Below are 14,347 nucleotides of genomic sequence, written 5' to 3' on the forward strand. Positions count from 1 at the left end.
GCAGGTTGATCTGAGAAGCTGCTAATGACTTGTCACCATGACCGTGGCTGGGGAATGGAGTCCCTCTGTCCATCCTGTGTTTCTAGAACACACATACATCCTTTTTCTTGCATCTTCTTCCCCCTCAACTGTTCGGAAGACTCATGACCACTGTGGGGTTTTGAAAATAAAATTGTACCTTCCTGATTTCCTCTAGCTCTGACTGAAGCACTGATTGACAGCATTAAGGTAACTTGTGATGCTGACTAAGCTCTTTTTTCCCCCCCCTAATATTAGTATTGCTTAAGTGAAAATTGTTTACTGCTGATTTCTTGCCAATAGAGTTACAGCTGATACTGCTTCAAAGGTGCTGCAATGGTATCTTGGGTGATCAGATGAACATGGTAATAATGCTGGGAGGTACTTGACTGAGAGCCAAATACTGCTTTTGGAAATATTAAAATGATCAGGGCACCTAAGGAAAACAAACACCCTTCCCAGCAGTGGTAACATGTTCTAAACAAATGCATTCTGCAATAATGGGACACTTGTGCAGACCAATGCAACAGCCCCAATTTCTAAACTGCTTGGGAAAGATGACATGATGTTGGTTTAGGCTGAGAATAAATATGTGGGAGCCTACATGAGTTTATATTTGGCTAATTTTTTGGAGGTCATCTGTGAGGATGAAGCCCTTAAACTCTCTCTGGGGAAAGGTACCACGTTACTCCCCCATTCCATCAGCCCTCCCTGCTGCTGCTGAGCACAGCCCAGGTCAGCTCACAGCTCTTGCTCCTACCTGGGGTATTGTTAAAAAGCTGAAAGGATATAAAACCTTTGCAAGACATTTATTAAGCACTTGAATTCCTTGTGCCTTTCAAAGGGACTGTTTATTAGAGCAACTTTTATTAGGGAATGAACTTGAAGCACAGTTCAACAACTATTGCTCTTGATTGCAGGCTCCTAAATGCAGCTTGGTCTTAGAGCCTTCATTTTCCCATGGCTTGTTTTGCAGGCTTTTTTCCTTCTTCAAATGGCATCATGTGTGTGGAATACTCTTACAGATCTGGATTACAGAGCATCCACTACAATTACTGAACCTGGAATTGCTGAGTGACACCCCAGAAAAATTTTACCTTCCCAGTACTAAGGCAGCAGAGACTATGCACAGGGTCCCAGTAAAGTAGGTCAATTTTAATAACCATTTCTGCTTTGTGTTCATTCAGCATATTCTACAGACCAAGCCCATTTTGCTCCATTCAACTCCTAACATTCATTAGAACTCTCTAAGGGAATTAATAGTCTCTGCCATAGTTTTTCATGCCATCAGCCCTGTGTTTTATTTCACAGCATTCTTACCCACACAGTTTTTACCTCTGGCTCACCTCTACTGAATCAGGTCTTCAGCATGAGCCCAAAAGCAATGGACAGAGCTTATGAGTCTGACTATAGTTCCCAAGGAGCAATTCACATTTGCTTGTTGCCTTTAGATAAAGACTCTGTACATGCAGCTCAAGTCAGAGTAGGACAAGGTGGGACACTATGGTTATGTGTGGTTTTTAAAGGACAACGCTACTCAAAGGTGCTGCTCCCCTGAATAAAGGCACCCCAACCTACCTCCTGAGAGCTGCTGCCAGGACAAACAAACTTCAGATACCCACTTCCTCTTTACCCTCTCATGAGCCTCCCATCATCCCAGGCAGGGGCAACACAGCCTCCTGCAGCTGCACTTTCTGCATTTTAAGGAGAGGGGTTAACAGCACCTAACCTGCCTTGTCTCCTGTGCACATCTGCAGCTCCCTGCACATCTTCCCTGCAGGACCTACTCCAAATGCTGAATTTAGAAAACTTGAGTAGGGGGGAAAAAAAGTAAGCTTGGAGATTATGCTATGCTGCTCCTTATTCCCTTCTGCACATGAAACCTGGTCCAGGTAGAGCTGCCTCTTTCCTGTATTGTTCCTCACTCCCCTCTCCCACCCCTTCAGGCCACAGTTTAGTCACCTTGGGTAATTCTGGCAAATACACATATCTTACAGCCCTGAAGCCATTTATAAATAGATTTTTATTTATAAAGTCAATTTACATAAAATATGATACTCTTCTTAAAAACTGCATATGTACAACATAAGAAATCCTAGCAAGTGCATACAAAAATGCCTTCAATACATTTTTTTTTTGAAACTTCAGTTTTCAGAGAGGTGGACCTTCACACTAGGCAAACTCAGACACCACGTTAAAACACAACATAACTTTACAGTCTTTTACCAAAGTGTTTGGAGAGAATAATTAAAAAAAAAACCAAACAAACATCTTTGCATCTAAAACGTGTATGTTCCCAAAACATTCCAGCTTGTAGTGTTCAAGAACGAGTAGATAGGACCCGCTAAAAATAGAACCATCTCATCCCTTTTTTCTAAGGTTTCTTGTACAAAAATAAGTCTTCATACACCAGTGTCCCTTTAGGCAGTTCAAGTTACATATAAAATAGAATCTGACATGATAAAAAATTCCCTCCCCCTCCAGAAACAAGGAAGCATCAAGTGTTTCTAATTTTTTTTTTTTCTTTTCCTCCAAAGCAACACGAGCCAGCAGCGGCGGGGGAAAGCAGGTTCACTCGGGCATCCTCTCCGTGGGCCGGCAGCTCCCGGCGGGCAGACGGAGCCGCTGTCCCCGCGCAAGGAGCGGAACCCCGCAGTCCCATTGCACTTTCCACAGCCAGAAGACGACGGCTGAACCGGCGAGAGAAGCAGCCAGCGGGGCCACGCCGAGGCGGAGATCAGTACTTTCGGGGGGATGCTGCCACGCCGAGACCGCGGGCGCCGATGTGCTGCGGGCTGAGCGCGGCTGCGGAGAGACGTGAGGAACCCGGTGGGTTCGTGTCCCGCTCCCCCGAGCGCCGGGGGAGGAAGCGGTGCCCCCTCCCTCCGGCCGCCCCTCACCTCCCGCCGTGTCAGTAGCTCCCCAGCCAGCTGGTGAAGTCCAGCAGCTCCCGCTCCTCGGGGCTGAGCGCCGCGTCGTAGCCGCTCTCCTCGGAGGAGCACGGCGAGCCGGGCGCGGAGGAGGCGAAGGAGGGAGAAGCGGAGGAGTAGCCGCCGCCGCCACCGCCAACTTCCCCGACGGCCACCCGCCCGCGACCGTCGGGGAAAGAGGCGGCGGCGTCGTGCTCGTCGAGGAGCCGCTGCAGGGCGCGGATGTACTCGACGGCGGAGCGGAGGGTCTCCACCTTGCTCATCTTCTTGCTGGCGGCGCCGTGGGGGACGTGCTGGCGGAGGGCGGCGAAGCCCAGGTTGACGAGCCGCACGCGGTTGCGCTCCCGCTCGTTCCGCCGGGCCACGGCGGCCGCCGCCGCCGCCCCGGTGCCCGGCAGGGCGGCGAAGGCCAGGCGGCGCTTGCAGCGCAGCAGCTCGGGGGAGGCGGGCCGCCGGCGGCCGCGGGGCGCGGCGGGGGGCAGCGGCGGCAGAGCCCCGCCGTTCATCGCCGGGCGGCCACGGTGGCGGCGGGCAGAAAAAAAAAAAAAAACAAATAATAAAAAAAAACCCAACAAAACAAAAAAAAAATCCCAAACCAAACCAACGACCAAAACTTTAAAAATAATTTTAAAATATAATCTTCAAAACTAAATTTAAAGCGAGACAAAGGAGGCGGGGGTGGGCAGCGCGGGGCAGTTCACCCCCATGCCCGTGCTCTCCCGCCGCCGCTCCGCGCCTCTGCGGCGGGTCCCGCTGCCGGCCGGCCCCTTATCAACGCGCCGCCGCCGCCGCTCGCGGGCCCCCGCCGGCCGCACGCGCCGCGCGCGCCGCGCCACGCGCGCCCGCCGCCGCCGCGCCCCCGCCCGCGCCCTCCCCCGCGCGCGCACCCGCCCCCGCGCGCGCCCGGCGCGTGGCGCCGCCGGCCGCCGGCCCCCCCCACCTCCCCTCACACACACACACACGCACACACACACACGCACACACACACGCACACACACACGCACACACACACGCACGCACCCCGCCGTCCGCGGACCTGCTGCAACCCTCCCCTCAAATCACCGCCCCTGCCCTGGCAGTTGTCAACATTTCATTTTAATTTAGTTTTTATTCTTACTCGGGGGTGGGGCCGCACTCTCGCCCCGCCTCGCCCGCACCTCGCGGCGGGCGCTCAGCGGCAGCAGCCGGGCCTGGCCGCGGCCCTCGGGGCGGTGGCGGCCCCGCGCCCTGTCCCTTCAGGTGTGCCACCAGCCCGGCCCCTCCCGCAGCGGTACCCTGCGGAAGGGCCGGCCCGGCAGCGCGGCTGTCCCAGGGCTTTCCCTGCGGAGCGCAGGGTGCCCGCACCTGGCTGCCGGCCCGTGCTGGCCTGACACGCCGGGGCTCTGCTTTGGTACATCCACCAAAAAGGTATAACAAAGAATTATCATAATGGCGTGGGTTCTCTTACCATCCCTGCTCTCCACAGACTGGCTTTTTGGGCTTCAGTGGGAGTTTCATGGAGGCAAGAAGGGTATTTGTAGGAAGCTTTTGTAGCTTGGGGGTTGCAGCTCGGCTTCACTCTGCCATGCCAAGCAATCCTCCTTGGCTCTCCATCAAGCAAGCCTTTCTTCCAGCTCTGGTGGGAAGAGCACCAGGGTAAAGTGCATTCTGATAGCTGGGAGGACAAAGGAGCATCCTCTTGGTGTCCTAGGAATTTGTGGGAAGAAATAACTTGCATGATGTTTTGCTAAATAGGCAAGGTGGATGGAGGGGGAGATACATGAACCCACTGCCCTGGGGCTGTGTCCACTCTTGGCTTCAGTACACCTGCATGATGTGCTGTCCTCAGGGCTTTGCTCCCACCCAGCCTTAAAAAAAAAAACCCTAAAAATTCAATGGTGTGTGGCAGTTCAGTTACAGGGCTTCACATTTTGGGGGGTGAACATAATCCAATGTCAGGAAAATGCTCCAAGCTGGTGTCTTTGGCACCAACTTGGTGGTGGGGATGTCATCACGTGGACAGGTGCCAGCAAGGCTTTGCAGCACGATTTGGATATCAAAGGGTCTGTATTCCCCTGGCTGCCCTGAACCACATTGCTGCTCAGGTGTACCTCAGCCAAAAATGGTAGTTCAAAGAGCTATCCTTGATGTGACATGAAGGGGGCTTTTTTTGTACTTGTGTGGGGTATTCAGGGAACAGCAAGGCTCCATTACATTGACAGAGAAATATTTTCCTTGGGGATTGGTTGCAACGGCAGTGGCTTGAAGTTGCCAGCCCCACTGCAGTGCCACAGGCAGCCGAGCTGAAATTCCTGACAGTAAGGATCCTGTGAGTGCTTTGATTTTCTGGTAGCCAAGCACACAGGAGCCTTAGCACCCAAATTCAGGAGCTCCTGGGACATTCTTGGCCCTGCTGTAGAGCTGGGGGCAAAGCAATGAGCAGCCCTACAGCTTCTCTGAAGGACTTGACCTGAGAGGAGCAGCTCATGGCATGCAGCGCAGGCGGGAGCATTTTTCCTTGTGGATTCCCAGCAGCCTTGGGGAGCTGCTTGTGCCTTGTTGTGAGTGCACAGGTTGCTTGCTCAGCTCAGGCCATGGCATGCACTTGTCTCCAGCATCTGCAAAACTGCCCTGGCTGGAGCAAGGGGCTTCCCTTGTGCTTGCTGTCAGATGTAGCTTAGTCAGTAGGAGCATTACTTCAAGTGGAGTAATACTGATGTTGTTTCATTACCTCGTCTCTAATTTCTGCTGAAAACCTTTCACACAGGAAAGGGGAAGCTGCTGCCCTTGAAACTTTTCAAGAGAAAGCCTTCTATATTGAAGTGCCACACTCAAGAGTAATAACTGGATTTTTATCATACAAAAATAGCTACAGGGAGTTTTTTCATTAATAAAGCACACCAGTAAACCCAGTCTCAAGGGAGAGCATGCAGCCTCCAGCCACAGAGATTCTACACTCAGCTGAGGGATGAGCTTGACTTGTCCAAATTGGCTTTAGGACCGCTGATGTTTCCAGCCAGATGTGGCCATTGGGTCTGGGCCTGAGTACAACATACAGCAAGTGCTTACACTTTCCTAGCAGTGCAGCTGGCTTCTCAACAGTCTGCAGGAAGGTTAGGTGGGGAGGTACATCTTGTACTCAGACAAATGCAATCTCCTTTGAAATCTCTTTATAAAGTTAATGACTATGTAAGGATCCAGTAGAACAAGACATCATTAAACACTGTCTGTGTTCACAATCAACTTCCTGATCATAATCTTGGGGAGAGAGAGCATCCAGCAATGTGCTACCCATCCCCAGAGACCGGGGAGAAGAAATTCTCCTCTCCTGGAGCAGGTAAGGCAAAAATGCATGGTAACTGCATGGTCGGTGTGGACACCTTGCAGCTCCGTGTGGCTTTAGCCAGTGTGCTGCAAGGTGGCCAAACAATGCTCAGGGAGAAGGGAAAAGGGCCTCTGGAAAGGGCCTGTACACTATACATTAGTTCTTGCACCTGCCAAAGGTGAGAGCAAAGCACTGCCCCTGGCTTGGCACGTGTGTCAGCAGGAAGGCTGCAGGTGGGGTGCTAGGTCAGTCCTGGTGCCACCAATGCATTACAGCCAGCTGACATGACCTTTTTTGGGTATTTTACCAAAACTTTCAGGACTTAGTGGAAAGCAATGGAGGTCCAGTTGCAATAAAGCTTGAGAGGATGAATGTGAGAAATAAAGGGTGATGGGCAGTTAAGCAGCCCTGTTCTTGGTGAGCCTGTTTACCAGGCTGGGCTGTGCTCACACTGGTTTTGCCAGGAGCAGGGCTACATGGGGCAGGGCTTGCACCGTGTCTTCAGGTCTATCACCTGCACAGCTGGCTCCTGGGCAGTTATGGTTTGCAATTAGATAGCATGTGAAAAAGAAAAAGTAATTTAACTTGAGTAGGGCACTGTGCTTTAGAGCTATGAGTTCTTTCACTTTCAGTGGAGAAAGAAGTTCATTTGAGTTTATTCTTTGAAGGGAGCTCCCTGTTTTCAGCTTATACTCTTTAGTAATGTAATCTTTCTCTGGCTTGATGAACTATTTTTAATAACTCTTCTGACATTTTATTTGCTCACCTATAATAATTTCAAATTGCCAAGTTCATTTGAGTTTATTCTTTGAAGGGAGCTCCCTGTTTTCAGCTTATACTCTTTAGTAATGTAATCTTTCTCTGGCTTGATGAACTATTTTTAATAACTCTTCTGACATTTTATTTGCTCACCTATAATAATTTCAAATTGCCTGGGAATCACTAGAGGATTTCTGAGATACACTTTGAAAATAATAATAAGTAAAGAAGTGCTTTGGAAATATGATGATTTCTCCCTGGTTTTGTGTCTTCCAAGGCAGCCTCCAGCCAGCCTTGTTCCCATTCACAGTGGAGTTGTATAGTGCATCTGAAGCTTGGCAAAGTCCAGCACCCTGCCCCCCCCCCCCCCCCCCCCTTTCCTCCTCTCTTTCCTTTCTTGAAAAGAGATGGCCCCGGGTTTAAAAGTTGATTTTTAGCTTTGATTGTGTGTATGTGCTATATGAATGCTAAGCAGCCTTTACAATGCATCCTTGTGATGTGCCCGGGACGGCAGACACAGGCTGTGAGGTCTGCCTGGCCTCCCATCATCCCTATGGCTGCGGTGCGGTTTGATATGGACATGTTTTATTTACGAGCGAGCTTTAGGGTGAATCCAGCCGTGTTATGGGCAGTAGCTGAGGGACCAAATGGGCTGAGCCACTGACTCTTGTAAATCTGACACATTGGGAGCTGCTTTCTGCTGTGGAGGAGAGGCATTTTCCCCAATGATGCTGTGGGCTGGAAAGGGAGGAGGCTTCTGAGAGGTAGCAGGGATCTGGCACAGGTGTGTCCTGCCTGGATGATAGGTGTAGTTTTGGCTTCTGGGTGACATCTTCCTTCTTGCTTCCAGCCCATCCTTTCTAAGGAGCATGAGTAGCAGTGCTCCAAAGCCAAGGGGGAAGTTTCTCTTCCCTGCTGCATTGACAGAGTTCAAGCAGCTGAGGCTGGGGTGCTGCTATTCCATCACTGGTGGCTGCACTGATGGAGTGAGAGCCAGAAAAGTGGATGTCAAGGAAGCATCAGTAGGAATTCAGTCTCTTCTTCTCCATTTGTTTTTAGTGTCCCAAGTTCACCCCACACATCAAATCCCCCAGCTCTTTCAGAACATCTCTCTGACAGAGTGGGCATTGTTTCCCTCCAGTTCAGAAGAGGGTTGGAGGTTTATGGCTTTGCAAAAAAATATGATCTGGCTTTGTTCCTTTTTTAAATCAACCCTTCCCTTCTGGATGAGATCGCACATCCCTCTGAGACCCATGCAGCTGGGGATAGGGTTTTTCATAACAGAACTCTGCAAGCTGCCACAAGGCTAGAAAGAGAGCATCTGTGCTCCCTGGGGTATTTTCAGACTCACTACCATCTTTCCATGCTCCAGCTGATAACCAGAGATAAGATAGGAAGCCACAGGCAGGAGCTGTGGTCACCTGTGGTTTTTGCACCACTTTGGGAGTGATAAGTTGGGCTCTTGCAAAGGGAATCAATTGATGAAACCTGCCAGAGTGGGCAGGAGGCCAAGTCTTGCTGGAAAAGCCATGCTGCCATCCATGCTGGCTGTGAGGGTGGTTCCCTCACATGGCATGCCACCAGCCCTGCCTCTCTTCCCACCGGGATGAGGTTCAGGGGACACCCTGCTTCTCACCTCTCTGGGCAGAGAGGTAGGTGAGTGCCTGCTGAGGCAGGTGTGTGCCAACAACAGGGCACACAGAGGAAGTTTAATCCCACAGAAAGTGAAGTGTTGCACAGATTGCCTTGTTGATGGGCACAAGTGGGACGAGCACACATAGTCCTCTGTTCTCCCTTCAGCAGTGCCCTTCCATCTACCAAATGTGCCTTCCTTAATCACAGCCCAACATCTTAATATCCCAGCTCTACTGATGTTCCTGCTTTCTTTTGGGTGAGGGAGTGACTTTTCTTTTGGCTTTTGTGAATGTTAGGCAGCAACTCCTTTTGCTCTTGTTATTTTTGTGATGTTAGAAATCCACAGATGCTGTGCCACAAACAGGAAACTTTCAAGGCATACCTGTATGGGATAGTGGGTAAAACAGAGGAAAAAGAAACAGCAGAAAATCCCTCTACCTGTGCCCAGCAGGCAGAGCAGTTAGTAGAGGGTGGGCACAAAGGCGGGCACCAAGCATTGCAGGTGGGAGAAGCATCAGAAGACATGTTCAAGCTACTCAGTAACAGTGATTTTCAGCTAAAACAGAGGAAGGAGCTGTGTAAACACAGGTGTTGGAAGTTACAGACCTGCTTTCAGAGCTCCGTGAGTCAGTGAAGGTACCAGTTTTCATGGCTAGAGACAAAAGGAGACAGGACATCTTTTGTGGGAAAACTAGCAGCCATTGCAAGGCGTGTAGATGACGATTTTGGGACCTCTCAGGTGCACATGAGGTGAGGTGCGAGGCTTCTGCAGGAACGGAGGAGAGTTTTATGGAACTGGGGAGGGAAATGCCCTTCAGAAAGTCCACGCCGATTATGTCTCCCTTCGGGAAAGGGTTGTGCTGGCCTATGGGGACCTCTAGTGTGAGACTTGGCTTCGCACAGGAGTCTGCGGTGGCAGGTGTTTAGGACTGGAGAAGGAAGTGGGATCCAGGGGGAAACGGAGACGGGGCTCCATGGTTTTCTCCTGTCCGCCACTGTGAAACAGGCTCTGGGTGCGCTCAGGAAAGGTGACACGCTGACTGTCGCTCGGGGCACACAGAGCTATGCTCATACTTTCTTGCAGCCCTTCCAGATTTAACCTGTAACCTCACTGGTGGGTCAGCTCTGTTATTTTTGTATCAGGGATCCTTCCCCTTGAAAATGCAGGTCACAACACCCCCGTCTGTCCTTTAGTACCAGAAGAAGTGATGGGTGCCCACAGTTCTGAATTTCAACACTATCCTAACTCTGACAGTGTTTTATTTTCCCCACCTGGTCTGTTCCCAGGGGTCCTGCTCCTGAACGTGGGTGGCTTGGCATCAGCTGCCTCACCAGCCTGTTGTCCTCTCCCCAGTACCCTCCTGCTCTGCTGTTGATCCATTGGTTTTCTTCAGATGGGCATCAGGGCAGGGACCTGTGAGCCATGGGGATACCTGTTTTTGGCACTGGCTGTGGCAGCTCTCACTGGTGTCTTGGGAGGCTGTAACCAAGATGATCTGTAGGAAAGCTTGCAAGAAAGCTGGTGATGTAGTCAGAAAATCATAATATGCTTTTCCCCATGCTCATGGCTTTCTCTTCTCTTTGCTTTACAAAATGTATCTTCCTTCCTTTTTTCACTCCTCTCCTCCTACTTCTTTGTCATGTTCAGGTCACTGCAGTTACTGTTGTGGGATGGTTTCACTTTTTTACTCCCCTTGTTTGCCACCTGATGGGAGTGCAATTATTCACCTGTTCACCAGTCTGCTTCCAAAAGTAAGGATAATTAAGGCACTCAGTCATTCAGGCTCACTTTGGCCAGATCCATCTTGAGACTTCTTTGTGATTTACTTTTAAGAAATATGCATTCAGAAGACAGCTGGTTTTGAACACCAGAAATCACCTGAGTCTTCTGCAGCCGCAGGTGCATGGACTCTTCAGTGCTAGGAGAGGGGAAAGGAAGAGTCAAAATGTCCACGGACAGTGAGGGCCTCCTGAGCAGGGGGTTATATGTTCATATAAACAGTTTCCTGAATAAAATACTACCAAATGTGCTTTTTCCCTTTATCTGCAAATGCAAGTTCTAATAGAGGCTCAGCCAAAGGTTACTGCCATGTGGTGCTTTTACATGGGGAGAGAAGACTCTTACACAGATCTATTTGGGGGGAGGGGGTTAATCTCTGCTTTAAACAATAGGTTATTTTTTAAAATAATGTTTTCCTGAATATATTATTTATGTATATTATGGAAAAATGTTATTGAAAATGTTCGTTTATCAAAACTGCAATGCAGTGAAAGTCAAAATTGGGATATTTTGACACTGACTCTTGACTAAACAGTTTATTTTTTTTTTTTTAAGGAGCTTTGCTCCAAACTCCATGAAAGGTTTTCTGTATGCCTTTCTTTCTTTCCCAGCAGGCTTTGTGGGAGTTGACAGCAGCTGACTGAGAGCCTGTGCAGAAGATGACTGCCCCAAAGAGGACTTAATAATCAGGCAGGAGGAGGTGCATCAACACGTGGTGGGGACTCCACTTCCTGAGAGGCCCCACTGTGGCCATGCCTCCCTTTGGTGGAAACCCAGGCTTTATCAAGAGCTGGAGGGACCAACTGCCAGCTCTCTCTGGGGACAAGCTGCCAAGGAACTGAGGTGTGGGATGAGGACCACCAAGTGCCAGCTGCTGGTGACCAGCCTCTGTGTCATGGTGAGCAGGCAGGTTTGGGGGGATCTCTGCAGAACCGAGGTGAGCTGTTGCCTTTTTCATCCCCACTCCAAGAGGGGATGGTTTTCCCACGTTCTGTTGTTGGTGGGTGGAGGGCAAGCACAGCCAACTGCCTGAGTTATCATTGCACCATGGGCGGTTATCGCTGGCTACCAGCATCCCCCCCTCCTCTGATAGACTTCTGGTTTCTCAAGGCTGTCACACCACTGCAGCTCTTTCACAACTCAGCAGCTTCCTCCAAGGAGAAAGAAAAGGTGGCTGCTGGCTGAATGTGTGGGAGCAAAAAAGATATTTGCTTCTGTCTCCTTGGAGCAAAAGAGAGATGATGGACCTGCTGCAGTCATGCTTACTGCTGGGAGGGTGGTCGACTGCAGGTGGGACCAGTGAGGATATGAAGCCATAAGGCTTTGGTGGAAGTGTGTATGAGAAAAATATGGATCAGCACTGCAAAGTGAAAGCAATTCTAGGGACTCTTTATCAGCTTTTGAAGAGGGGAGTTTCTGGACATCTGCCGTTAGAGCTGATGGGAAATGGTAGAAACTGGAGAACACTTCTTGTGGATGCTTTGACTTGTATGTTCTTGTTGCCTTTTCACTTCATCAAAACTTATCTGCATAAAAAGAATAATAATAACAACAGTAATAACAATAATATGTATTTAGTTCAAAGAGGGTTAGTAGCTTGTTTAAGAGTTATTGAAAGGTAATACCTTATTTTGGGCCACAAATAAAGTTTATAGTTTTTCCAGATTTCAACATTCCAAGACTGCAGTTCTCTCTTCCAAATAACAGAATATGCCACTTGGAGGAAATTAAAGGAGGATTGGTACTAAGCATGTTTAGAGGAGACATTAAGGCACAGCTGCTGTGAATGGTTAGAATCACATTCTCGCTGTTGGGAGGATTTTAGACTGGCGTTTCTCAGAAATCTGTGCTAACTGGTGTTTCGCTTAATATTTTGCTGGGTGTGGGTCAAGATACGCAGTAATGCAGTCTGAATGATCAGAAAGTGCCACAAATTAGGCTAGACAAAACGCTATGGTTTGGATGGATTTAGTCTCTGAGACCGTAAGCCTCCAGCAAAAGCTATTAGAAAATGTCACACACTGGGGATTATGTTGAGATCACATTGTCACATTTGACACAGGTATAGCTGCCTCATGTTTACCTATTGTAAAGGCACAAAATGAGGAAGCCTTATCTTCAGAGCTAGGAGTAGCCTTGCATTTTGTATTTTCCAGGCTCATTGTGCTAGATTTGGAGTTCATTTCGCCGCTGGTGCCTTTGTTCCAGCTCTGCCACCAGTCATGCTGAAAGGAGCCCAGCCCTAGAACCAGGTGCCATCAGAAATGTCCCTCTCTATCACCTGGAGAAGTATGGACATGCAAGTAGTTACTCCATACCTTAGGCATACTGGTGCTCTCAGGGGTGGGACAGAAACACACAACACCTTGAAGAGACAGAAACCAGCACACACAACTTAGAGTAGTACAGGACTCAGATCTTTGCACTCTGCCACAGGAAACAGAGCCAACAGCAGGCAATGAGACTGGCATTGCAAAGAGCAGAGCAGAGAACTTCACCCCTGCTCAAAACCCCTATTGAAGCTGGCAGCACTCACAGCCACACATGCACAGTCTGCAGAGTGAGGTGGCACTGCACAGGTGTGCTGCAAGAGCATCAGTCCTCCCAGTTTTCTTCATGTGATGGGAATTCAATCCATAGGCACTGGCCAAGAGACGTGGGCTGAACAGTATCACATGCACTCGTTATGCAAGACAGAAAAACAGCTTTAGTATTTTTAAGTGTCTGGGGTTTGTACTTTTATGTGCATTTTGGGGTACATGTGGTGGTCTCTGGATGGTGAGGCTGGCTGCATTTGCATGGGGCTCAGAAGTATCCAGATACACCTCAAACCTTTGTGTGCAGCCAGCTGTTGCTTTGTAAATCCCTTCCTGAAATCCTTCTTTTCCAGCTGCTGGGACTCTCTATCGCCACGCTGAGCACAGTCACCCACTATGGGCTCCGTTTCACCCTCATTAGCAATGTCTCCCTGGACAACAATGCCTACAAGGTCATCCACCACACAGGTATGTTGTGGTCACATCCCAGTGACACCTTTGGGGATACCAGGAGCTGCAAAATTCCTTAAAGCTATAGAAGAAAATTCAGGGATATCTCAAGAGAAGGAAGGGGAGGAAGGGTTTTGGAGGATGCATTAGGACTAACACAGTCCTACAGTCACTTTCTTTCTCCATATCAGACCTGCATGTCTGTAACCAGAGTTACTTGGTGTGCTCAGGTGCTTCTGTGTTTGCACCTCTATTCTCTGACCCCTGTGCTGTGGTAAGAGCTCAGGAGGAGCTCTTCAGTCACTAAAAGTGCGCTGGGGCTGGAAGAAGACTGGAAGAACAAGGAGAGGAACTACAGGAGTTGAGGCAGAACATAGAAAATTGAGGCTGGGAGGAGAAATGCATGGCAGCACCTCAAGCTTTTCTGAGGAAATGTGTGGTATTTTTGCTTTCACAAGGAAGAAGTATAATCTGAGTCTCAGGTACAAGGCTAGAGCAAAGATAGCCCAGGTAGTAAATGCCCTGTTCACCACTGCTGCACTTGCATCTGCTGCTTCTCCTGAACTGCACTCTGGGCTTAAACACACTCTTATCATCTCAAGATCCAGTTCTCAATTTCAATTTAACAGGACAGGTGTAAAAACTATGTTAGTCCAAGGCTAAGGTATATTCCTTCCCTTTTCCTACATATATATATTGGCACTGACTACAGCCTTGCAGGCTCTCCCACCCCAGCCACCCATCTACAGCAACGCTTCCACTTGCCTTGTTTACAGGCACTACCTCTGTGTGGTTAGGCTAGCAAAGCCCTTTGCAGCACTGTGGTCCCTGAGCCCTGCTGCAGGGTACTGGCTGTGATCCTGCCTGAGCCAGGAGGAAACCAGAGGGTGAGTGTTGCACCAGATTAGCCCAGAGTCCTGATAGAGGCTGTGGG

The 14,347-nt window shown here is 49.5% G+C and overlaps 1 protein-coding gene across 1 annotated transcript; it reads right to left on the reverse strand.

The window, feature by feature from the left end:
- Positions 1–2,553: 2,553 nt before the first annotated feature.
- ASCL2 (achaete-scute family bHLH transcription factor 2) lies at positions 2,554–3,454 on the reverse strand. Its single transcript, XM_021526778.3, has 2 exons — positions 2,919–3,454; positions 2,554–2,823 (listed from the first exon to the last, which is right to left on the reverse strand). Exon 1 carries the CDS (start codon positions 3,452–3,454, stop codon positions 2,930–2,932), a length of 525 nt encoding a protein of 174 aa, XP_021382453.1. The 3' UTR covers positions 2,554–2,823; positions 2,919–2,929.
- Positions 3,455–14,347: the final 10,893 nt, after the last annotated feature.

Source organism: Lonchura striata, chromosome 6 (genome assembly GCF_046129695.1).
Source record: "Lonchura striata isolate bLonStr1 chromosome 6, bLonStr1.mat, whole genome shotgun sequence".
Lineage (NCBI taxonomy): Eukaryota > Metazoa > Chordata > Aves > Passeriformes > Estrildidae > Lonchura > Lonchura striata.

Coding starts and splice junctions, on each gene's coding strand:
- ASCL2 (XM_021526778.3), bottom strand. CDS start 3,454: ATGAACGGCGGGGCTCTGCCGCCGCTGCCCCCCGCCGCGCCCCGCGGC.